General features: G+C 41.6%; 1 protein-coding gene across 1 annotated transcript in view; it reads right to left on the reverse strand.

The window, feature by feature from the left end:
• Positions 1–26041, reverse strand: part of slc9a2 (solute carrier family 9 member 2) — a 63035-nt gene that overhangs the window by 2063 nt on the left and 34931 nt on the right. The window contains exons 4-11 of the mRNA XM_067986212.1: positions 20510–20727; positions 18755–18957; positions 14824–14913; positions 12159–12229; positions 7254–7415; positions 6364–6460; positions 1993–2115; positions 1122–1209 (exon numbers count right to left, since the gene is read on the reverse strand). Coding sequence (XP_067842313.1) covers positions 1122–1209; positions 1993–2115; positions 6364–6460; positions 7254–7415; positions 12159–12229; positions 14824–14913; positions 18755–18957; positions 20510–20727 — 1052 coding nt within the window. The remainder of the gene's footprint in view (positions 1–1121; positions 1210–1992; positions 2116–6363; positions 6461–7253; positions 7416–12158; positions 12230–14823; positions 14914–18754; positions 18958–20509; positions 20728–26041) is intronic.

Below are 26041 nucleotides of genomic sequence, written 5' to 3' on the forward strand. Positions count from 1 at the left end.
TTACAAACTAATTCTATTTGGACGGTACATATAATAAATCCAAGTCATTAAGTACATTAAATATTTGAAATCAGTAGAAGCATGTTAATAGATTTGACTATATAATTAAAATGGTTAAAGATTCCTTTTGCTCAGGAGTTCCAGGGCTGTGTCCCCTCTCCTAATCTGTTCATGCCTCACATCAATGAGCTCCTCCATTCATCATTATCCACTATTTGTTGAGGATTCCAATCTATATGCATTGCCTTTTCATTCAGCTCACACATAGAATCATAGAAAGGTTACAGCACGGAAGGAGGCCATTCGGCCCATCGAGTCCACGCCGGCTCTTTCCAAGAGCAATCCAGCTAGTCCCACTCCCCCGTCCTATCCCCATAGCCCTGCAAATTTTTTCCTTTCAAGTACTTATCCAGTTCCCTTTTGAAGGCCATGATTGAATCTGCCTCCATCACCCCTATCACCCACATCTATGTTCACAACCTCCAAACCACGGGTCTGCGAAGGCGGAATGACTTGGAGGTTGATCTCCTCCTTAACCTTTCATGGGCAAATAATAATCCTATTTCTTTCGCTCCACCAACAAAAGCTTTTTTTCATGTTTCGTGCAAGTCTAACCAACTGCGAACTATACTTATTGGCTCCATCCTTAGTCCTTGTTGGTCTATGGAAAATCTTGGTCTCCAACTCCTGACCTCATACAAAGCACCTTCATTGCTAAAGTTGCCTCCAAGAAGCACTACAATCCTACCCCTTTATCTGCCTGATATGTTAATATGCCCACCCACAAATGCAGGAATTACATCACGAAACATAATTTCCACATCTGTGCCCTTAACGATTGTTGGGCACAAGGGACACCAATGTATACCTGGTGGCTAGCATTGCTAGGGCACTGGATGCAGACAAAATTTCAAAGGTCAGCATTTCTCCACTCCAATCAATCACAGAGTGATCCCCTAACTTCCAAACGTGTGTCAATGACATCGGGCTCTACCTCTCCACCACCTCCTACTATCCCTCCACTGCCTCTATGCTGTTGCTGCTATATTGATGTTGGTTTCTTTATTAAAACTTAAAAATATGAGGCGCGAGAAAGTTTGCTGCAGCACAGCACATTTTACCTGTGAAAGCAGAGTTCCTTTTTTTGGGTCTAGAAGGAATCCTGGCATTTTGCGGCAGTGAAAATGGACGATTCTTTGTAGCACCAGACTGTGAATAAGAGCAGGAGAGATCTGTTTAATAATGACCACAACAAGAAGCCTTATAGCATCTGTTCACACTTGCCGAAGCAATTTGTTTTTGTAAAAGGACTACAGCATCAAACTAAGGAACTTTTTAAAAAAAGAAACAAACAGGAATCAAAAAAAGTGGTGTATTGGGAAGAACAAGGAAGGTTAAGATCTTCATCATGCCCCATTCATTCATCCTCAATTCTACATGCTGGCAAGGGGAGTGGGGACTACTTGAAACTTAAAGGTGGAATTTAAAATTAAAGTTAATTCTTCAAGCCAGAACTGCAGTAGCTCTGTAACATAGAGGGGACCACCCCATGTACAAGTTAAAGAAAACAAGAGACTTTTTTCCAGGCACAAATTATGAGTTTTATAGTCAGATGATTCATGGTAATTTTTTGCTAATCAAGAGCAGTTTGGTATTACCTCCCACACACTTCCTGCTATTTCCCCTTATTCCTCCCTACACAGATTATCGTCACTCAGATAAAATGCAACTTGCTCATTTTAGTTGAATACGCGCTTTCTGTACCAAACAGTAAAAATATAAAATACATCCAAAACCACACATTAGTTTGACAAAGTAAGCACACTCACTATTTAGATTCCCAGCTATCAAAACTCAAACACATCAGTACTCAAGTGTCATGCAGTTTCTGAATAGTACCTAATTTATTATACTAAACTGTCCAGGTTTCACCATAAGTTTACATGCGACATCAGGCAGATGTACAAGGCTATGACATTTTCAGAGACATACCTGCCGGGCTTTAGCTGTTTTCCGCATACTTTCCCGTAGACTCCCGTGTCGTCGAATTAGGATTTCCTTGACCTGATTCTCATTGGCCTCTCTTGGCAGACTGTGTCTGTTGTATGATGGTGTCTATAATTAAATCATTTCATGGTACATGAATTCAAATATCCATCAATGCTCAGACCAGAAATGTTGGATTATCTTAATATTATGAGTACAGGGGGCAGTGGGTGGCACACTGAGCAGCTTGCTCAATGCAGAGTGCATGCTTTCAGCAGTTCTGTAATTTTGCATGAGGTGTGTTCTGAAAACATTGTTATAAGTACACAGTTTCTGTTAAAAGAGGCACCATCTTCACAAATAGTATCATAGCAGAGGAGGTGGCAATTCGGCCCATCGTGCCTATGCTGGCTCTTTGAAAGAGTTATTCAAAAAATGCCATTCTCCTGCTCTTTCCTCATAGCCCTGTAGTTTTTTCCCCTTCAAGTAGTTATCCAATTCCCTTTTGAAAGTTACCATTGAATCTACTTCCACCCTTTCAGGCAGTGCATTCCAGATCATTACAACTCATTGCATAAAAAAGTTTGATGTGGAGATGCCGGTGATGCCAAGTTCCGCACCCACGAGGATGGCCTCAACTGGGATCTTGGGTTCATGTCATGCTACATGTAACCCCACCAGCGAAAAAAAGTTATCTTTTTAATACAACTGGTCATTCTCTCTCTCTCTCTCTCTGTCTTTCTGGTCTCTCTCTCTCTGTCTTTGTGATTTGACCCCTTGAGTATTCAGTATTCTTGGATGTAATGTTTCCCTGACTAATCTGTCTGAACACCATTCACTTCCTTGATTGCTGTGATTATCTCTCTGCCGAGTTGTGATAAAGGGCAGTTAGAAAGATTATCTGTAATCACCAGGCATTGTTCTCTGACTATATATGCTGTGCCTTTATGTAACCCTTCACTCACCTGACGAAGGAGCAAAGCTCCGAAAGCTTGTGATTTCAAATAAAGCTGTTGGACTATAACCTGGTGTTGTGCGACTCCTTACATAAAATAGTTTCCTCATATTGCCTCTGACTTTTTCGCTGATATGTCCTCTGGTTACTGACCCTTCTGCCACTCGGAACAGTTTCTCCTTAATTACTCTGTCAAAACCCTTCATGATTTTGAACACCTCTATCAAATCTCTCCTTAACCCTCTCTGTTCTAAAGGAGAACAACCCCAGCTTCTCCAGTCTCTCCACATAACTGAAGTCCTTCATCCCTGGCACCATTCTAGTAAATCTCTTCTGCACCCTCTCTAAGGCCTTGACATCCTTCCTAAAATGTGGTGCCCAGAATTGAACACAATACTCCAGCTGCGGCCTAAACAGTGTTTTATAAATGTTTAGCATAACCTTCTTGCTTTTGTACTCTATACCCTTACTAATAAAGCCCAGGATCCCATATGCTTTCTTAAACAGCCTTCTCAACTTGTCCTGCCACCTTCAAAGATTTGTTTACATACACCCCAGGTCTCTCTGTTCCTGCACTCCCTTTAAAATTGTACCATTTAGTTTATATTGCCTTTCCTCATTCTTCCTACCAAATTGTATCACTTCACACTTATTGGTGTTAAATTTCATCTGCCATGTGTTTGCCCATTTCACCAGTTTGTCTATGTCCTCCTGAAGCCTGTTATTGTCCTCCATATTGTTTACTATATTTCAGAGTTTCGTATCATCTGCAAACTTTGAAATTATACCTTCTATACCCTATATATATATATATATCAAAGGGCAGCAGTCCTAATACTGATCCCTGGGGAACACCACTGCACATTTCCCTCCAGTCTGAAAAACAACTGTTCACCACTACGGTCTGCTTTGTCCCTTAGCCAATTTTGTATCCACACTGCCACTGTCCCTTTAATCCTTTAATTAAGGGATAAAGCTTAAAGCTTGTTAGCTTTAATTTTGCTAACACATCTATTATGTGGTACTTTATCAAATGCCTTTTGAAAGTCCATATAGACATCAACCTTCTCCGTTACTTTATCAAAGAATGCAATCAAGTTAGTCAAACACGATTTTCCTTTCACAAATCTTTGCTGACTTTCATTTATTAGCCCATACTTTTCCAAGTGCCAATTGATTTTGTCCTGGATTATCCTTCTTTGAGCCAGGTCTCTGTTATTGCCACTATATCATAGTCCCATGTGGCGACTTAAGTCTGCAGCTCACCAATCTTATTTACCACGTTCCGTGCATTTACGCACATGTACTCTAAACTCATCTTAGATTGCCTTGCATTTGCCCCTCTGATCCCTCCCATTTCTGAAATATTCTTTACTCTAGTGCTACTTGTCCCTCTCAGTCCTGTGCACCTTGTTTCTCTTCTCTAATGTTTCATTCTAGTGCCCACCCCCCTGCCAAATTAGCTTAAACACTCCACCTGCAAGTATATGGCAAACTTATTATTTGGAGAGGAAGAACAGTCTGTGATTTTCAACATGGTGATGTTACAAGTGATGCAATGATGGGTTTCAAGGTGATATACATAACTGCTGTAACACAAATGAAGAAAGCTTTACTAAGCACTTTTTCCATTAAGATGGTACCCCTTTCAATACGTGCCTTTTCAACTACAGAAAAGTGAAGCTGAACTTTCAGTAGTTTTATAACCTTTAAACCACTAGTACTAAATGGTACAAATGCAACTTAATTTGTCTAGTGGAATTAATGTAGTTGAAAACACATTGGCTGTAGATGAAGCAAGAAAGGCGAGCAATGTATTCCATCAGTTGAGCTAACAAGTTTCAGCCAAGGAAGAAAGGGGGATTTATTATTAGGGTAGTCATTCCTCTTATTTTTCTCTTGGTCCTAGTACTGTTGGTCTCTTCTCACTACCCTCCCCCTCCACCCCCAACCTGCTTTACTTGCTTTGTTTTGTTCCTCCATATTCAATGCACTATTCACATTCCATTACATCTGGTTTGAATCTCTGCCATGCAGCCATCAGCCAGGTCTTGCTGCTACAGGCAAGATGTTGAGTACTTTCTAAGTAACGTGTCTTAATTTTGGAAATTCCCAGCAGCGTCTCTACAATGAAGTTTGAATTGTTGGTTTAATTAAATGCAAGATCAAAAGTGCTTTGTTACAAAGATGTTCCATTGCACAGATTGTGTGCGCAATTATTTCATGCATATTCATATCATCTGGGTTATAGGGTATTATATTTGGGACATGTGTGTATGATACATTCACACATTAAAAAAGTTTGCCTGCAAATCTCTACATCAAGAAATTAACAGAAGGGGTCAAAACTAGCTAAGTAGTTCAGTACTGGAGTCTTTCAAAAAGTGGTTGCTGGAATTGTAGAAGTTGCAAGGAAAAAAGGTTTTGCTTGAATGATAAACTGTGCCGAAATAAAACATTCTGTGTAAAGACAAAACTATTTTTGCTGTCCCAGATGCTAGAACTTTATCAGACCTAAATAGTCATGTTGAATCCAAAGACATTCTTACAACCAATTACAGACCTTCTCATATGTCTTCTAGTATTTGCTGATTTTTGTGTTTCATATTACCATTTAATCATAAAGGTATTACTTGTTTTAGTCTGTAAAGCTCAAGTCTGTATGGCAATACCCAACATTTAAGACAACTCACCAAGCTTACTGCAACAACACCTTCCAGCTCGTAAACTCTTACCACCTTGGAGATGGTGGTGTTCCCATGATCTTGCTACTCTTGAATTTGATCTACTTTTGATCTTGCATTTAATTAAACCAACAATTCAAGAGTAGCAAGATCATGGAACACCACCATCTCCAAGTCACATACTAGCCTGACTTGAATATATAAATCGCTGTTCCTTCACTATCACTGGGCCAAAAATCCTAGAATTCCATATCTAACACTGTTGTGGGAGTGCCATCAGCACAAGGACTGCAGCACTTCAAGGAAAAGGCCCACCACCTTCTCAGGGCAACTAGGGGTGAGCAATAAATGCAGCAATGTCAGTGTCATCCACATCCCTTGAGAATGTGGTAGTATAGTACAAGACTGTGTTAAACCCAGTAAGCAAAATCCTAGGAACAAGCAAAATAATTGTTACTGCATTGGATATGCACTTGAGGGCAGAGCATAGCAAGAGCACAGCTTTCAGGATGTAGGGGGCAATGTTCACTCATGGGAAGCACTGTTAGATAATTGAGAGGGAAAACAGTTACAAAACCCCAAAATTTTAACAACCCTCACAGTCAAAAGGAAATTTTGCCAGCAAGCACATAATAATACATCAGTATGAGAGCAGGAGATTTACTGTTTTGCAGTTAGGTCTGAATTACAAAAGATTTCATTTAATATTCAGTAGCCTCAGTAGTTTGTTAATCTTACCCTCTGTCTAGTCCGGTACAAATTTTTAGCTAAGATTTCTTTGATGTTCTTCAGTTCGTCAGGGGAGAGACTCTTTACTTCTTTAGGTTTCTTACTCCTGTAAATTCATATAAATAGCATATCAAGACCAGGAGGGTTGAGATTCTAAGAAGTGAAATTACAGCTCGCAAAACTTCACTCAAATACAAGTGTTGTTTACCAATCTACCAACTAATCCAAAACCAGAGACAGAATCAATGAAAGGTGAAACTCAAAAGAGTTGGGATAAGAGGGGGAGTGAAGCAAAGTTCATGGAGGTTGAGGACACCAAGAAGTTTGAAGTGTGGAAATGGCAGGAAACGAGAATACAGGGGAGACTGGAAAAGTCGGATCATTTTGGATTTTTTTGTTGCTCTCAGACCTGTAGTGATCAGGAGTCCCGTGAAGAGAAAGAGAAAAAGAAAAGGGAGTGCTTGAAGTCAGAGTCCCTTTTCATTTACTCTTTTTCCAAATAAAAACACAGGACAAACAAGGGATGCAAGTGAAGGCAAGAATGAAAATGATCAAAGAATGGAAATTTCAACACAAAATGAATGTAATGAAAAGAAAAAGATTCAGAAATCGAAGAACAGCTCCTTTCTGCCCTGCATACACTCAGAAAATTCCTTGGTTTTAAACTGAAACCTGATTATCCTAATTGGAAAGCGATTGCTTGTAACTGTTGCTTTCTCCAGGTCAGTGCTGTGCAAACATAGAACTGACATGAAATGAATGAATGCAGTTTGAGACTTACCCACGTCAAATCAGAAAAACAGCAGACAATGCAGATTACTAATTCCTGTTCTTATTTAGAACTTTGGTCACCACATATTAACTAATAATGTGTGAAATGAAAAGCAAGATTTACTTACAGTAGGGAAGCAGATGATGACACTTTACTGAGTTGTCCAGACTCAGCCATTTCAATTGCCTGTTTCAATTCCAGCTTCTTATAAAGTGCGACAATACTGGACTTTGGCTCATTACCCCGGATCAAAAGCTTTGACAAATACTTGTGGTCAAACTGTTTGGCTCTAAGAGTAAAGCCAGAGATCAAAATGTTTTAGTGCACGTATATTGAAGTACAATGAGCTACAGTATTTCCTATAATAAATCAGTTAGATATATTTTATATAGATCAATGTACAGGGGATCTCACTTCCTTTTCTTTCAGTGGTACCACAGCGCTGCCCTTTTCACCTAAGCAGTCTTTGGCAATATGAATTTGCAACACATCCAACAAAGCAGCGCGATGGTGGAGTTTTCAGAGCAGAATGTTCCTGGACAAAAATATCCTGACTACTACACTACCCTTTTTAAATAACCAATATAAAAGTTGAATTAGTGGCTTCTACTGCACAGCCACAGGTACAGAAGACCCTGGAGAATCCAATATTTCAACTTTGTATTGATTCTTAAAAAGCGGTAGTGAGGATACTTTTGTCCAGGAACATCCTGCTCTGAAAATGCTTCGAGCTGCTTTTTTGGATGTGTAGCACATTCACTTTTTAAAAGATTCTTTATCTATTTGTATGAGCATTTTCGGTGTGGTCCTTATAATATTACAAAAAGCGGTTAGGGATCCAAAGACACTAGTGATCACATCATTGCATTTTTCTGTTTTACACTGCCTTGTGGTATACCTGATCAAATAATGCCAGTTTCAAATAAACTTGCAAAGTTTATAGAACTTGCAGAGGAAAAGCCTACCTCCTCCCTCCATACGACTGAATTTCTTTGAAACACATTGCAAACATAATCAGTTATCTGATTGTTTTGAAAGAGCACATAGTAATACCACCCCTTAAGTCTAATCTTATCACATCCAAAAAAAAACAGGCAAGTGCACATGATACAAAATTTGGAAGATTCCTTTCGATTGTCTCCAGTTAACAGGTAGGTGTGATAGTCTCCTTGGAAATGTTCATTTAAATTTTTTTCAATTAATTGGTGATTCTTTTTCTTTATCTTTTGCAATTCAAAGGAGTAAAACATTCACAAAGGTGCAGTATGCTACAAGGCAGAGTACAATCATCAGTATTGCAGATAATGCTAGTTTATAGTCTTAAATTTCAACTTCAAGACACCAACAGCTATTACTTCCAGTGAAAATTTGTAATATCCAGTGCTGAAAGAGTCAGTCAAGAGGCCATGGTTAGTTTCAAAGCCAAGGCGATAACACACTGGTAATGCCTTTAGAGATTCAGTCTTGAGACACAAGTTACATAAACAAGCACTGCGGACCATGAAATGAAATGGAAAATTTGGGCAAAAGCTGAGTTTAAACTATGTGGCCCAGTGGATCAGATCAAGTGCAGCTAATTACCTTAAAAAGTGATCATTTATACTTTCAGAGAGGTTAAGGGATTTTTCCATTTGATGACCTTTAAAAATATGCTGAACCAAAATAACCAGTTGAACATTTTTATATTTAACCTATCCTCAAAATCCCTCTAATATAAGGTTATAATACAGTGTATGGAGCAAAGTTCACTGGAGAGATTGTACATTGATGTGATCGCTTTGGAGAGGGTGCAGAGGAGATTCACCAGGATGTTACCAGGGCTGGAGCGCTTCAGCTATGAAGAGAGACTGGGAAGATTGGGTTTGTTTTCCTTGGAGCAGAGGAGGCTGAGGGGGGACATGATTGAGGTGTACAAAATTATGAGGGGCACAGATAGGATGGATACTAAGGAGCTTTTTCCCTTCGTTGAGGGTTCTATAACAAGGGGGCATAGATTCAAGGTAAAAGGCGGGAGGTTTAGAGGGGATTTGAGAAAGAACTTTTTCACCCAGAGGGTGGTTGGAGTCTGGAACTCACTGCCTGAAAGGGTTGTGGAGGCAGGAACCCTCACAACATTCAAGAAGCATTTGGATGAGCACTTGAAATGCCATAGCAAACAAGGCTACGGACCAAATGCTGGTATATGGGATTAGATTAGACAGGGCTTGATGGCTGGCGCGGACACGATGGGCCGAAGGGCCTCTATCCGTGCTGTATAACTCTATGACTCTATTTGCTGTTGTCATTTCTTTAGCTCCGAAGATAATTATTAACATCGAGAAAACAATTAATGTGACATAGCATTTTGTATCAGTGGGAGCTGGGGCAGGAGGAAATGATGGTATACAGCACAGGAGACCATTCGGCCCATCGTCCCTGTGTTGAAACAGCTATCCAATTAGTCCCAGTCCCCTGATCTTTCCCCATAGCTCTGTAAATTTTTTCCCTTGCAAGTATTTATCTAATTCCCTTTTGAAAGTTATTATTGAATCTGCTTCCATCACCCTTTCAGGCAGTGCATTCCAGATCATAACAACTCATGGCATTAAAAAAGTTTCCTCATGTTGCCTCTGGTTCTCTGGTTACCAACCTTTCTGCCACTGGAAACAGTTTCTCCTTAATTACTTTATCAAAACTGTTCATGATTTTGAACACCTCTATCAAATCTCCTCTTAACTTTCCCTGGTCTGAGAACAAACCCAGCTTCTCCACATAACTGAAGTCCCTCATCCCTGGTACCATTCTGGGAAATCCCTTCTGCACCCTCTCTATAGGCCTTGACATCCTTACATAAGAACTAAGAAATAGGAGCAGGAGTAGGCTGTAACGGCCCCTCTAGCCTGCTGCTCCATTCAATAAGATCATAGCTGATCCTCACCCTCAACTCTACTTTCCTGCCCGATCCCCATATCCCTTGATTCCCCTAGAGTCCAAAAAAATCTCTCAGCCTTGAATATATTCAACAACCCAGCATCCACAGCCCTCTGGGGTAGAGAATTCCAAAGATTCACAACCCTCTGAATGAAGAAACTCCTCCTTATCTCAGTCTTAAATGGCCAACCCCTTATCCTGCGACTATCCTTCCTAAAGTGTGGTGCCTAGAATTGAACACAATACTCCAGCTGAGGTCTAACCAGTGTTTTATAAAAGGTCATAACAGTCATTTTGCTAAATGACTGGACAAAAGTCTACAAATGTTTACTGCACTTTAGAGCTATAATAGAAATGACTGAGTATTATAATGCCCAAAGTGCAAGGCTTATTTAGCACTCAGGAGGCAATATAGTCTGAAAATTGCATTCAATATTGGTTTCTTATTCACAGATTGAATGTATTTTTCACAAAAAACATTTTCCATGCTTTTGGCCTTGCTTTGGAATATCGATGGCAATCGCTTTTGCTCCATTGCCCATTTACCTCAATTAGTGATGAGATAATGATTGCCATTTCCTAGTATGATAGCTCTTCAGTCAATTGACTTTAATATTTCAGCCAAGGGAGTAATAAAAGCACCAGGAGTAGTATAATATTTCCAAGCTGTTATTCTTCAACTTCTAATTGAACACTAACAATATTGAAGGCAGATTAACTCTTAAAAATGGCTCAATTATTTAGATCTTTTTGTGGTTTTCACATTGCATCAACATAGATATTACAGTACAACTAAAGGACTGAAGTCACCAATTCCATGATGCATTAAATTCAAGTAAGCAGTGAGACCTCCTCAAGGATCACACCACTTCATCTACACACTGACTGCAGCAAGGCCAAGTACTGTTTATAAACTTAATTTCTAGACATTTTCTAATGTACTGAAACCTGCGGCTTTATCCTCTACCAAGTACTTGGGGTGGGGGGGTGGGTGGTGGGTTTTAGCGTAATCCAGGTTGGACAATTGACCTTGAATCATGTTAAATGGCTCACTGGAGAAACATGGCTTGCTCATCGCATTCTCCTAATACTGCAGAAGGTGAAAAAAATCTCAGTGCTAGACCACTGTGCACAAGCTAAAACTACTCCATCAGATTTATTTTCATTAAAAAATATACACAAGAGATCAGTATTTCAGCAAGATATTATCAGCACAACCACACAATCTTACAGTTTGCACAAAATGGGTTGACTATTTCAAAAAAATGTAGGGCCTGAAATTTTTAGGGTGGGGGAGGGCACAACTTGAGTGGATCACCTGCATAGGGGCAGTATTTTGCCACTCTTAGGCCCAGTGGTTTCTACACCAGCTGAGGGGCATGGGCTCTGTACTGGGCCTTTTGAAGGCTCCAAAGAACTTGCAATCGATCCAAGAGGACAGGGTGCCACTGCGATTTTACATTGGGCATTCAGAGCGGGCACCTGTTGGAATTGCTCACCCTGATGAATCAAATGGTGCCATTCCTGGGATTTGGGACGGAGTCAATGGCCTTCCTAATCGGCAGCTGGAAGCTCTGCGCCGCCTTGTCATCTTGCTGTCACTCCAGCAATTGGTACAAGTTAAATCCCCCCACCCTCCCAAAGAGCTGGTGTTAAGTGAGAAGGTGCAAAGCAGACGGAGCATCATTCAGCATGTGGATACATCTGGTCTGCTGCACCTACGAATGGGTTATTCAAGGCCGGGTTCATAATGGCTGCCCGACTGCAAGCAGGGAAAAGTGTACCCAGGGTCCAAGCTGTTGAACCGATGTCCGAGCAATTGGAAAGTGGAACAGGGTAGTTTATGACTCATGGCAGCCACCAGAGACACAAAACCATTCTGTAGATATTGTGCAGCTGAATCAGGTGACACTTGCACAGTGGTCAACATTTGAGTCAAGTTTAGTTTTTCAAAAAGAAAATTAAACTTATTTTTATCAAATTACTTGATTTGGTTTCTACATTGACCAGATAGGTGACTGATCAAAAACATTCCTGTATGGAAAAAAAAGATATTTTCTTTTCATTTTACCAGAGGCATTTAAATTACATGTAACTTAGATACAAAACAATAAATTCATACTTGTCTCTCCAGTAGTAGTGACTCCACTGTCCACAGATATCTTCAACCCCAGCCAGCAGATGGTCAAAAAACTAGACATAAAAAAGATATTTTAAATTAAAAGCAGCTACTACTCTTTATACAAGATTTTAAAAGCAATGAGCTAGATTTTCATGCTAGGGTGACCAGAGTGGTATTACTGGCAGCAACTTTGTGAACTGACTGTGGTGAGCACAGTGAAGCTACTATGTTTGATTTCCTCCACTTCTTTAGGGCTGGTGGAAGCAAGGGACCAGAATCATGGAACTCCTGAAAGATCATCCAACCTTCCTCTCCCTGCGCAACCAGGGATAGAACCACATAGAAACTGGTCTTATCCAGGCCTTTTTTTCTTGTGACTTTTTAGGACACTGTTTTATTTAGATATGGCTGATGTTCAGGCTTCAACATCTGTGTTCAAGGAGGAAAATTAATGGTGCTGGTAGAAACATATTTGCTTTTGGCTTACCAAAAAAAGCTGATATTATTGCCGTGCCAGAGATCCAACCTTTTGTGCTCTGCCAATGTGGTCAAGATAAGTGCCCACCTTATTACAACTTATTTTTAATATAGAAAAAACATTCCATGGCACTTCACAGGAGGTGTGAAGAAAATGGACACTGAGCCAAAGGAAAGATTAGGATGGGTGACCAATACCTTGGTTAAAGAGGTGAGTTTTAAGGAAGGCCTTAAAGGAGGAGAGGAAGGCAGAGATGTTTGGGAGAGTTGGCTGAAGGCTGCCAATGGTAGGGCGAAGTGAGGGGTGGGAAGCACAAGATTCTGGAGTTAGAGGAACGGAGAGTTCAGGGATTTATAGGGCTGGAGGAGGTTACAGAGGTAGGGAGGGTCCGAGGCCATTTAGAGATTTAAACACCAGGATGAAAATTTTAAATTTGAGGCAATGGAGGACCAGGAGCCAATGTAGGTCAGCAAGGAGGGGATGAATGTCAAGCAGGCCAGACAAGATTAATCAAGTCTGGAGGTGATGAAAAGAAAATGAGGGTTTCAGTGGCGGATGAGCGGAGGCGAGTCATGTTATGGAAGTAGGCAATCTTTGTGATGGAGACGATATGTGGTCAGCAGCTCAGCTCCAGATCAAACAGATGCCAAGATTACAAACAGTTGGATTCGACCAAAGACAGTGGTCAGGGAGGGGAATGGAATCAGTGGTGAAGTAGGGGAATTGTGATGGCATCAAAGATGATGGCTTTGATATTCCCAATGCTAAGCTGGAGGAAGTTAAAATGCATCCAAGAATGCATGTCAAACAAGCAGTCGAGGGATCAAGAGAGATAGTCCCACATCTGCAAATAATGTCACCAAGAAGCAGCATGTAAATGAGGAAGAGGATGGAGCCCAGGATGGATCCCAATGATGACAATGCGAGAATGGGAAACAAAGCCATTTATAGAGTTACTTTGGCTACGGTAAATAGATAAGAGTGAAATCAAGTAAGTACAGTCCCATGGAACTGGACAATGGAGCAGAAGCATTAGCGGAGGATGGTGTAGTCAACTGGGTTGAAGGCTGCAGAGATGTTGAGGGGGACAAGGGAGGATAACTTCTTCCTCCTCATTCTTTCAGCACCTTCTCTTCACCCTGCTTCAGCAATGACTTCTCTTCCCACCCCTGCACAGTCACTACCAGAGTTACTCAAGGATCGATCCCTTTTCTTCATCTACATGCTGGCCCTCACCAACATCAGTGCAGACAGGTCCAGTTTCCACATGTGTGCCGATGACAACCAAATCTACCACTCCACTGCCTCTTTCAATTGCCTCTGTACTGCTTGTTCAGTCTTAGATAAGTCTTAATTTTCTCCTGTTCAACACTAAGAGTGAAGGCATTATCTTCAGCCCCTGCTACAAACTCTGCTCAATTGCCATGGATTCTATCCCCATCTGGTCAGCTGAACCAGACTGTTCACAACCTTGGTGTCCTGTTAGGCCCTGAGCTGAGCTTCCGACCCCATGCCCTCTCCATCACAAAAACTGCTTATTTGCACCTCCGTATTATCACCCATCGCCAACCGTACCTCAGTTCCTCCACCACTGAAACCTTTGTACATGACTTTGTCACGTCCGGACCCAACTATTCCAATGTTCTCCTACTGGTCTCCATTCTCCACTCTTATGAACTCCAACTAGTCCAAAACTCTGCTGCCCATATTTCATATTTAAGTTCTGCTTTCCTATTACTCCAGTTCTCACTATTCTATATTGGTTCCCCATCCCCAAAGCCTCAAATTTAAAATCCTCATTTTTAAAACAGCTCCATGGCCTCACTCAAGACTATATTTGCAAGCTCCTCTAGCCCAATATCTCCCCAAATCCTCTGCAACTCTGACTGGCCGGTTTTGTTGGTATCTCCACTCCCATCATCCCACCATTGGTAGCACAGTTTTCAACCATCTTGGTCCTACTTTTTGGAATTCCCACCCTAAATCTCTCGATCTCTCTCTGCTTCTTAAAAACATTCATCTCTACAACGCAGTTTTTGGTCACCTCTCATCACTCCTGGATTGGCATTTGTTTTCCATACACTTATCTGTGAGACATTTTGGGACCTTAATGTTACAAGTAAGTGCCATATAGATGTAAAGTTGTTGTACATTTAAGCACCAATACCTAGTGTACAGCACACTTACCCGAATATGAATCTCTTCACTCACTGTTGGCTGTTTTTTATTTGATTTTTTAACCTCCAGAAAGTCAACCAATGGACGGATAGTCATTCCCTGAAATATCAACATTCAAAATTTACTTTTAACAGATGCAGACACACATTTATTTGGCATTATGAGAATAGCAAAACGTTAAACTTTAATTGTTATTATTGCAGGAATAAAACCTTGCAATAATCTAATTATGCCTTCCTAGCCTCCAGTCGCATCATAAATGCCAAACATACTCAAAAGAAGTGATTTCCTTACAGTAAAAAAAAATCACATTGATTATCATTAACCTTTCACATTGAGCTACCACAATGCACACATACTACTCAACAATCTTAATACAAAATTAAATTATTCCATGCTTTCTATGTTCCTTTATTGTGAAACCCTGGTGTTACATTTGTGTAGATAAACAGGAAAATTAAGTATGCTGGAAATCTGAAATAAAAAAATATGCTGGAAATATGCAAACATACTTTTTCCTCGTCAGGGCTGCATATTTCCAACTTTTGCAGTTTTCTTATCTTGTGTAATATTGGCTTATGTTAAAAGAAGCTCCGGTACCTTCCTTTGTGTCAGTTAATGATGTTAGCACACATATCAGTTATGATACTCAGTAGTGCACAGAACATTTTTTTTCCCCAAAATTATTCCAGGGTAAAGCCTGGGGAAAAAAAAATTGTGCCAAAAGAAAGAAAGTGGGCAATGAGTTGAATATTGAGTAGGGCAAATAGTCCTTTCACCCCAGGACCCAGCTTGGGTGACAGATTGATCTGTTGGCTCCAGGAGTCTCAGTGGGTAGTTGAAGCTCAATTCCTGGTGGGAAGGGTCCACAGCATAGATTTAGTACAAATTAGCAATCATACTCAGGCAGCCCATGAAGGTGGAAGTTTTGAACCTTTCACTGGTATAATGCAGGGAGAGGGGGGTGGGGGTGACTCTCTTTGGTTGGGGTTGCTTTTCCAAATTTGCAGAAGGATGGGTGGCAGAAGTCAGTGCAAGAGTTGCAATGTAAATTAGGCGCCCAACTCAAAATGCAGCTAAAGCTCCTCAGCATTGCTCCATCTGCATAGCACCTTTTGAGAGGGCATCAAAGGGGAGGGCGCCTCGGACATCAACGCTCTTTACCCCCACCCCAGTATCCCCATACTCTTCCTCTGCATGCTGGGAAAATGTTGAGTATACAGTGAGCTGTCAGCAGGCCTTCATTGATTGTTGGCACCCAATAACGTGGCCCTGGCATTCCTGGTTCATAGGAGCACCCAGCAAATTCTGCATTATCTAGCAAGGACATCCCACTTTGGTGGTCAGTGGCGCAACACTTGGGCTGCATTTTTGACCTCGATGTGTAAAAACAGCTGACAGGTGACAGCTTAAAACCAGTGCTCATAGGATTAATGGTTTTTGTACTCGTGTTCATTTCTGTTCTGTTTTAATGTAACAAAAAGAAAAACAGACAAATTAAATGACTGTAAGCCCATGATAAACATTGGATAACAGAGGATTGAACCCTAAAATATGGCTTATGGATGTCAGCAGAAGCATAACACGGAGTTGAGCTTTTACTTAACTCACTGCCAGCTTTGTCATTTTGCATAACACATTACAGATTAGTGAGCCTGGCTGGGACACGATTGAAGTTAGTTAACATCATACGATGGGTGCTGAAGGATCACAAGATATTTCTAATAAATGAATCACCTGTAAATGGTTCATTTTGCACACATTCATAATATTCACCAATTACATTATCTCCCATTAATCAACTGTAACTTGATACAATTGCAGCGATTACATCACAGTGATTAATTCTTCAGCATGGACATCATTCCGCAGCGCTGATAGCACTGGTCAATGCTGTGATAGCCACAGTCACCAAAAATCCACAAATGCAAGATAGAATACAACCCAACCTCATGAACATTTATGATACAAGAGCCTTTAAGTGATTTCAGAGCAATAAAGTAATCAGATTCATGGATGAACTGCTTAAGATCTACTCTCATGGTTTATGAAATACAATCCTAAACCAGTGAATGTGATCACTGCCCTATGAGGCGGTGATAGAGAGAGAGAGCGCGCAAGAGTAAAATAAATAATTCTTCTAAATTTTGTAGGTGGCACACAAGCGAGCAACTGGGCACCAGTAAACACCCAGACATATACACTTTAGATTCTTTCCCTCCCTAAAAGATAGAAAGATGTTAAAGGGGAGAAATAGCTGGGTTGATTCAAGCTGAAGCTCAGCTGAATAGGAGGTCAAATTGGATGAAGTCAAACATTCAAATCTGAGCCAGTTGCTTTACAAAATGAAGAACCATTATCCTTGACAGATTTCATTAAAAAAAATATGAAACTATGGACTTTATAAAATCTTCAGACTGTCTAAAACTGTTGCAATAAGACTGAGCCAAAGGGCTTATGAAAATTAATAAATCATCACTGACCAGATCAGATCAAGCTTATTAGTGTAATTGAGAACTCAAAGTACTTTTTTTTTTATTCGTTCATGGGATGTGGGCGTCGCTGGCGAAGCCAGCATTTATTGCCCATCCCTAATTGCCCTTGAGAAGGTGGTGGTGAGCCGCCTTCTTGAACCGCTGCAGTCCATGTGGTGAAGGTTCTCCCACAGTGCTGTTAGGAAAGGAGTTCCAGGATTTTGACCCTGCAACGATGAAGGAATGGCGATATATTTCCAAGTTGGGATGGTGTGTGACTTGGAGGGGAACGTGCAGATGGTGTTGTTCCCATGTGCCTGCTGCCCTTGTCCTTCTACGTGGTAGAGGTCGCGGGTTTGGGAGGTGCTGTTGAAGAAGCCTTGGCGAGTAGCTGCAGTGCATCCTGTGGATGGTACACACTGCAGCCACGGTGCGCCGGTGGTGAAGGGAGTGAATGTTTAGGGTGGTGGATGGGTGCCAATCAAGCAGGCTGCTTTGTCTTGGATGGTGTCGAGCTTCTTGAGTGTTGTTGGAGCTGCACTCATCCAGGCAAGTGGAGTGTATTCTAACACACTCCTGACTTGTGCTTGTAGATGGTGGAAAGGCTTTGGGGAGTCAGGAGGTTAGTCACTCGCCGCAGAATAACCAGCCTCTGACCTGCTCTTGTAGCCACAGTATTTATGTGGTTGGTCCAGTTAAGTTTCTGGTCAATGGTGACTCCCAGGATGTTGATGGTGGGGGATTCGGCGATGGTAATGCCGTTGAATGTCAAGGGGAGGTGGCTAGACTCTCTCTTGTTGGAGATGGTCATTGCCTGGCACTTGTCTGGCGTGAATGTTACTTGCCACTTATCAGCCCAAGCCTGGATTTTGTCCAGGTCTTGCTGCATGCGGGCACGGACTGCTTCATTATTTGAGGGGTTGCGAATGCAACTGAACCCTGTGCAATCATCAGCGAACATCCCCATTTCTGACCTTATGATGGAGGGAAGGTCATTGATGAAGCAGCTGAAGATGGTTGGGCCTAGGACACTGCCCTGAGGAACTCCTGCAGCTATGTCCTGGGGCTGAGATGATTGGCCTCCAACAACCACTACCATCTTCCTTTGTGCTAGGTATGACTCCAGCCACTGGAGAGTTTTCCCCCTGATTCCCATTGACTTCAATTTTACTCGGGCTCCTTGGTGCCTAGAGGGCTTGCCTGCCCTCTCCCCACATGACCCACATTAATAAACCACAGACTTCTAGATAGTGCTGCCTTCCTGAATATTTCCTGTGGATAGTATACAATTCAAATGAAAACCCGGTGTTGTGAAGATGTGCAGTGGCCACAGAAAGTATTTATTTATGTGACAAAGTTGTTGGTTATCAATACTCGCATTAATACAGTAATTTATTTTATGCAAAGAGCACAATTTTGCAACAGAAATTTCAACAATCAAGATGTATAGGGAGAATATTTCTAACCTGAATAAAGACGGTGAAGAATATGACCACAATAGTTGCTGTAATGAACAAATTCTTTCGAGGAAAGGCATGAGAAGGAAGTAGAAATACAAGTGAGAAGCAAATAGCCCCACGCAGCCCACCATATGCAATGATAAACTGATCCTTGCGGGTGACCGATAGTTTGCGGAATCTGTTAATGATCTGAGTCAGCACTATAACACCTGTAAGTAAAATAGATGTTGGTTAAAAACTGGAAACAATGTACATTTATCATCAAAGGGTCATATCACTTATTGTAAGGACTCTTTTTTTTTTGCAAGTACACAACGTAAACTGTGTTGAAACACATCAAATCGCTGGTGTATGACTCCAACATGACGACATTTGAATATTGTCCCTTCCCAAACAAGGTTTGCTAAACATGTTTTCCATAAAAAGATGAATGCAATGAAATTGCAGATTTTTTTGGTCTATGGAAGACCAAATTAAACTGACTTTATATTATTCATATTACAGGTTGTTACAGGTTTAGGGTTTTGCCTTAGGTATTCTCTCCAGTGCGGCAGTGCTAGTCACTCCCCTAAATGGTTTATGTGTCTTGTATTTAGGGGCATGCTCTTACTGCCCAATATCTAACTGTGTGATAGCGTAAGCTGGGTAGTGGGGCTAATGATAGTATCTACTTGTGGTTTGAAATGGATGTTAGTGCCTTTCACATGTGCTTATTCAATCTCTGAAGGCACAGAGAAAACACCTGGTATAATGAGGTCAGGTAAGAATTGTTAAGCTGCTTTATTTCGCAGTAAATGAACATACAGATTGAATTAAATGAATCTGATCATACTGTTAATCGGTAAAATTTGTCTTTGTGTAATAAAAAACGAACACGCTGCATTTCTCCATATCAGTGGGTTGTCTTATGAAGATTTAAAATAACTCCCAACTCCCCACCTACATGCTAAATTTCCGAGCCTTATCAAACCTAGCCCTCACAGATTCCTACTTAAAGCATGACTGACTTTGCTGAACTTAACTACCTACCAGTGTCTCCGGTTCCCCTTAGGTTGTTAACAGATATATATAATTATATTAAAAAAAGAGACATATCAACACAATGGAAGCAAGAATGTTTGCTACGTACTGAGACAGGCTAACAAATTATTTGTTAACAGTCTATGGGGAAAACAACTTCCATTAGAATATTAACCACCTATTTTCCCTCTAAACATTTGTGAATATGGCTTTACTTTAAAAACTTAAACTTAAGTTTTTTTTCCAATTTTTTTTGATGGGAAAAAGGTTTTTTTTAAATCATAACACAGGCACTTGATGCCCCATCTCCTCCTTCAACTGAATGGCCGGGACAGCCTGAGCCTTCATAACCCACTGTTAACGCCTTTCTGATCATTTAGTAGGCATCATTTAACTAAATTTGCTAAAACACTAAAAAATGCCTTTTTAAAGAAGGCTTAATACCAGTGAAAGCAACTTAAAGGGGAGATTTTCCACGGCCTGCACCCAAGAACAGTAGATCGCCTGGATGCACCAGATATTGGCAAATCTGGCATGGTGGAGCACACACACAAAAAAAAAACCCATCCAATTATCCTTCCTCCATTAATTTAAATTAAAAAACAGAAAACAGATTCCTTTACAGATGTACCCGATCTTCCAATATTCACTGCACCCAAACGTTCTAGTGCGCTTGGGTGCAGACCGAAGAACTCCCTTACACAGTCAACCTAAAGTCTTAACAAATTAACTATTGTTTACCTAACGCCCGCCAAATCAAGCAGAACAATAGAGTGAAGCAAACGAAGGCCCAGTTCCATTCATGAGTGTCTGTGATCGTTGATACACCAAGGAAGATGAATATGAGTGTTTCACTGACGCTGCTCCACATCTTCAGGAAATACTTTATAGTGGTGCTGGACTTCTGAGAAACGTTTTCCTCCACATAGTACTTCATGCTTATAGAACAGGCTATCAATCTGAAGAAGAAATACTTTACATCAACCCATTTTCAAATAAAACCACTGTTGTCAATTTTGGAGATTGCTTCATAGAAGAAACAAAGGATGCCATTTTCTCCTCCCATTTAATAATAGATTTTCTCAGCCCCAATGACTCAGTAGGTAAAAGCACCAGTCCATACAAGCTTTCATAGAATCATAGAATCATAGAAGTTTACAACATGGAAACAGGCCCTTCGGCCCAACATGTCCATGTCGCCCAGTTTATACCACTAAGCTAGTCCCAATTGCCTGCACTTGGCCCATATCCCTCTATACCCATCTTACCCATGTAACTGTCCAAATGCTTTTTAAAAGACAAAATTGTACCCGCCTCTACTACTGCCTCTGGCAGCTCGTTCCAGACACTCACCACCCTTTGAGTGAAAAAATTGCCCCTCTGGACCCTTTTGTATCTCTCCCCTCTCACCTTAAATCTATGCCCCCTCGTTATAGACTCCCCTACCTTTGGGAAAAGATTTTGACTATCGACCTTATCTATGCCCCTCATTATTTTATAGACTTCTATAAGATCACCCCTTAACCTCCTACTCTCCAGGGAAAAAAGTCCCAGTCTGTCTAACCTCTCCCTGTAAGTCAAACCATCAAGTCCCAGTAGCATCCTAGTAAATCTTTTCTGCACTCTTTCTAGTTTAATAATATCCTTTCTATAATAGGGTGACCAGAACTGTACACAGTACTCCAAGTGTGGCCTCACCAATGCCCTGTACAACTTCAACAAGACATCCCAACTCCTGCATTCAATGTTCTGACCAATGAAACCAAGCATGCCGAATGCCTTCTTCACCACCCTATCCACCTGTGACTCCACTTTCAAGGAGCTATGAACCTGTACTCCTAGATCTCTTTGTTCTATAATTCTCCCCAACGCCCTACCATTAACGGAGTAGGTCCTGGCCCGATTCGATCTACCAAAATGCATCACCTCACATTTATCTAAATTAAACTCCATCTGCCATTCATCGGCCCACTGGCCCAATTGATCAAGATCCCGTTGCAATCCCAGATAACCTTCTTCACTGTCCACAATGCCACCAATCTTGGTGTCATCTGCAAACTTACTAACCATGCCTCCTAAATTCTCATCCAAATCATTAATATAAATAACAAATAACAGCGGACCCAGCACCGATCCCTGAGGCACACCGCTGGACACAGGCATCCAGTTTGAAAAACAACCCTCTACAACCACCCTCTGTCTTCTGTCGTCAAGCCAATTTTGTATCCAATTGGCTACCTCACCTTGGATCCCATGAGATTTAACCTTATGTAACAACCTACCATGCGGTACCTTGTCAAATGCTTTGCTGAAGTCCATGTAGACCACGTCTACTGCACAGCCCTCATCTATCTTCTTGGTTACCCCTTCAAAAAACTCAATCAAATTCGTGAGACATGATTTTCCTCTCACAAAACCATGCTGACTGTTCCTAATTAGTCCCTGCCTCTCCAAATGCCTGTAGATCCTGTCCCTCAGAATACCCTCTAACAACTTACCCACTACAGATGTCAGGCTCACTGGTCTGTAGTTCCCAGGCTTTTCCCTGCCGCCCTTCTTAAACAAAGGCACAACATTTGCTACCCTCCAATCTTCAGGCACCTCACCTGTAGCGGTGGATGATTCAAATATCTCTGCTAGGGGACCCGCAATTTCCTCCCTAACCTCCCATAACGTCCTGGGATACATTTCATCAGGTCCCGGAGATTTATCTACCTTGATGAGCGTTAAGACTTCCAGCACCTCCCTCTCTGTAATATGTACACTCCTCAAGACATCACTATTTATTTCCCCAAGTTCCCTAACATCCATGCCTTTCTCAACCGTAAATACCGATGTGAAATATTCATTCAGGATCTCACCCATTTCTTGTGGTTCCGCACATAGATGACCTTGTTGATCCTTAAGAGGCCCTACTCTCTCCCTAGTTACCCTTTTGCCCTTTATGTATTTGTAGAAGCTCTTTGGATTCACCTTTGCCTGATCTGCCAAAGCAATCTCATATCCCCTTTTTGCCCTCCTGATTTCTCTCTTAACTCTACTCCGGCAATCTCTATACTCTTCAAGGGATCCACTTGATCCCAGCTGCCTATGCATGTCATATGCCTCCTTCTTCTTTTTGACTAGTGCCTCAATCTCCCGAGTCATCCAAGGTTCCCTACTTCTACCAGCCTTGCCCTTCACTTTATAAGGAATGTGCTTACCCTGAACCCTGCTTAACACACTTTTGAAAGCCTCCCACTTACCAGACGTCCCTTTGCCTGCCAACAGACTCTCCCAATCAACTTCTGAAAGTTCCTGTCTAATACCATCAAAATTGGCCTTTCCCCAATTTAGAATTTTAACTTTTGGGCCAGACCTATCCTTCTCCATAGCTATCTTAAAACTAATGGAATTACGATCACTTGTCCCAAAGTGATCCCTCACCAACACTTCTGTCACCTGCCCTTCCTTATTTCCCAAGAGGAGGTCAAGTTTTGCCCCCTCTCTAGTCGGGCCATCCACATACTGAATGAGAAATTCCTCCTGAATACACTCAACAAATTTCTCTCCATCCAAGCCCCTAATGCTATGGCTGTCCCAGTCAATGTTGGGAAAGTTAAAGTCCCCTACTATTACCACCCTATTTTTCTTGCAGCTGTCTGTAATCTCCTTACATATTTGCTCCTCAATTTCCCGTTGACTATTTGGGGGTCTGTAGTACAATCCTATCAAAGTGATCTCTCCCTTCTTATTTTTCAGTTCTACCCATATGGACTCAGTGGGCGAACCCTCGGATATATCCCCTCTCACTACTGCCGTGATGTTCTCCTTAATCAAGAACGCAACTCCCCCTCCTCTCTTACCTCCTGCTCTATCTTTCCTATAGCATCTGTACCCTGGAACATTGAGCTGCCAGTCCTGCCCCTCCCTTAGCCATGTTTCAGTAATAGCTATAACATCCCAGTCCCATGTACCCATCCATGCCCTGAGTTCATCTGCCTTGCCCATCAGACTTCTTGCATTGAAATAAATGCAGTTTAATCTAGACTTCCCTTGGTCTTTGCCCTGCTTTCTCAGACCATCTGTCCGGTCATGTTCTGTACACTCTCCCTTACTGCCTTTATATGCTGAGTTAGCTAATCTCAGCCTGGGGTGCAACAAACGATCTTAGTGTCCCCAAGCTGGGCTGCTGAAAGGAAATCAGTCAAGGTTCCCATTCCTGATAGCCATCTAGCAATGCTGGAAATGCACATCTACAAACGCCAGATATCAGGCGAGAGCACAGTGAAAAATGCAGGAGGGAAGGTCTAGCAGTGCCTCATATCCTCAAACAGGATTTTCCTCCCTCACACCTTTGCTGGGCCTGCTGTTGGCCTTTTACTCTCCCATCCACTCCTTCCCCTCCCATCGCATACAAATGGCAGCAGGGCACAGGTCCAGATCCCTGGTGCATTAATCTTGTTTCCATCCCACTTACTCCCGCAGCCCGGGTCAATCATGTGTAAGTTGCCAGTAGGTCCCAGGAAACGGCAATATAGGCACAGAGTTCCCCCAATGGAGAGGGAGGGCCTTATACTGGCCTCCAGTCACCCTCGGACACTCACTTGCTGAAGGCCTCATTCTTTGCTGAAGCCTTTAGTGGGAGGTATGCCTCATTATGGTCCCTTGCTGGAAATTCTGGTGCTGCAACAGCAACAGAATCTGGTTGGGAACCTGCCACACATACTTAATTAGCCCTGATCCAGGAGAATAGGTTGGGGCTGGGGCAGATACGGTCCGCCAGAACGCCACCCCAAAGAGGAGAATCCCACACACACACACCTCACCTACTTCCAGGCTCTCACGTGAAGAACAGCCACTGGAATGAAGTACTGGAAGAGCACTGTCTGGTAAGAGAGTGTCAGACACACGTTATTGGACAGACTCAATAAAAAACCTGATTCATTCTTTAAGATTATAAAGCATTAATTTTTAAAGTTGATTTTGTTTGTTCTAATTTCCTTGGAAGTCTAGCAGAGAGGGATTGTTCAAATAGCTTGATTTGTTCGACAATTTAGTGAAGGAGATAGCTCCAAGTTCTCCTGTGATCCTATCAGGTTAGAGGTCCTAGTTTCCCAAAAGTCTTTTAATGGTGAGCAAATATTTTCGTAGTTCCCTGGCAGCTGGTGTAGATCAGGGATACAGCTCACTTTCACAATGGTCTACTGGGGAAGAGAGTGCTCTTTTTTAAAAAAAAAGTTAAGTGTATTCTTGGCACGTTAACCAAAAGGCACTTTTATATTTAAAGTTGGAGCCCAAGGGCAGCAATGCTCAAAAAGAGACTTGCAAACGTCACATGCTGTTCACCCCAATTTACTTCCTGCTGCTCCGAACTAGGGCCTGTTGGAGATTAGAAACTTATGATTAATTGGTAAAAGGGAGGGATTCTAGCTCTTTGCATGGAGACCCATGTAAATGCAAATTTCCATTAATAAATAAGTCTCCAGTGTTATCTAACTTTACAGCAGAGTCCTGTCGAAGACAGGAATAGCACACACCTATTGGTACCAGCAACCTCAATGTAGAGACTCAAGGTGACACAATTATGCCGGTATCTATGGCTCAATTTTCCATCAATTGAAGAGTGACAATGTAATGGGAAGGGAAATTGTACAGACTTTATTAAGCTTTTAAATTTAATTACGATTTTTAGGTGAGGATTATCTTCATCTAAAAAGAAACTCATTTAATTTCTTACAAAAAAAAACTTATTTTCTCTTTTTATCCCCCCCGCAATCGAATTTTCTTTCATCCACGCCTCTTCTGTAGATGTTCACCCACTTGTGGAGGTGCGGTTCCACGGGTAATGGCCTGTATCTCACCCAAGTGGCCATTTTTCATGCATGAGCCTAGAGAGCAAGCACCAATCTTGTGGGATATAACCGCAGAGTCCAATCGTGTCATAGCACTCAGTAGCAAGAAACATAGCAAACTTCCCCTAAAGTATTTCTAGAATTTAATTCTCCCACACATGGCTACTTTCTAAGGACAAGGTCCCATTCTCTTGCACCCAGGTGGTATACCAATGTGGCTAAGGTGGATGGCCTCCAATTTTACTTGTTCTGAAGTAATTTATTGGTTCCTCCCTAGAGTTCAAAAATGTAAGGAACCTTGGGAACCCAGTACCATCTCAACCCTCGGTTCCTGGCCAGTCATTACGGTGTGAATCATTTACAACAAAGCCTGCAAGGCATAGAAACATTTTGTTTTATGGCACACACTGTATATACGCAGCACTATACACAGGTTTTT

This window comes from Heptranchias perlo, chromosome 6 (assembly GCF_035084215.1).
Source record: "Heptranchias perlo isolate sHepPer1 chromosome 6, sHepPer1.hap1, whole genome shotgun sequence".
Lineage (NCBI taxonomy): Eukaryota > Metazoa > Chordata > Chondrichthyes > Hexanchiformes > Hexanchidae > Heptranchias > Heptranchias perlo.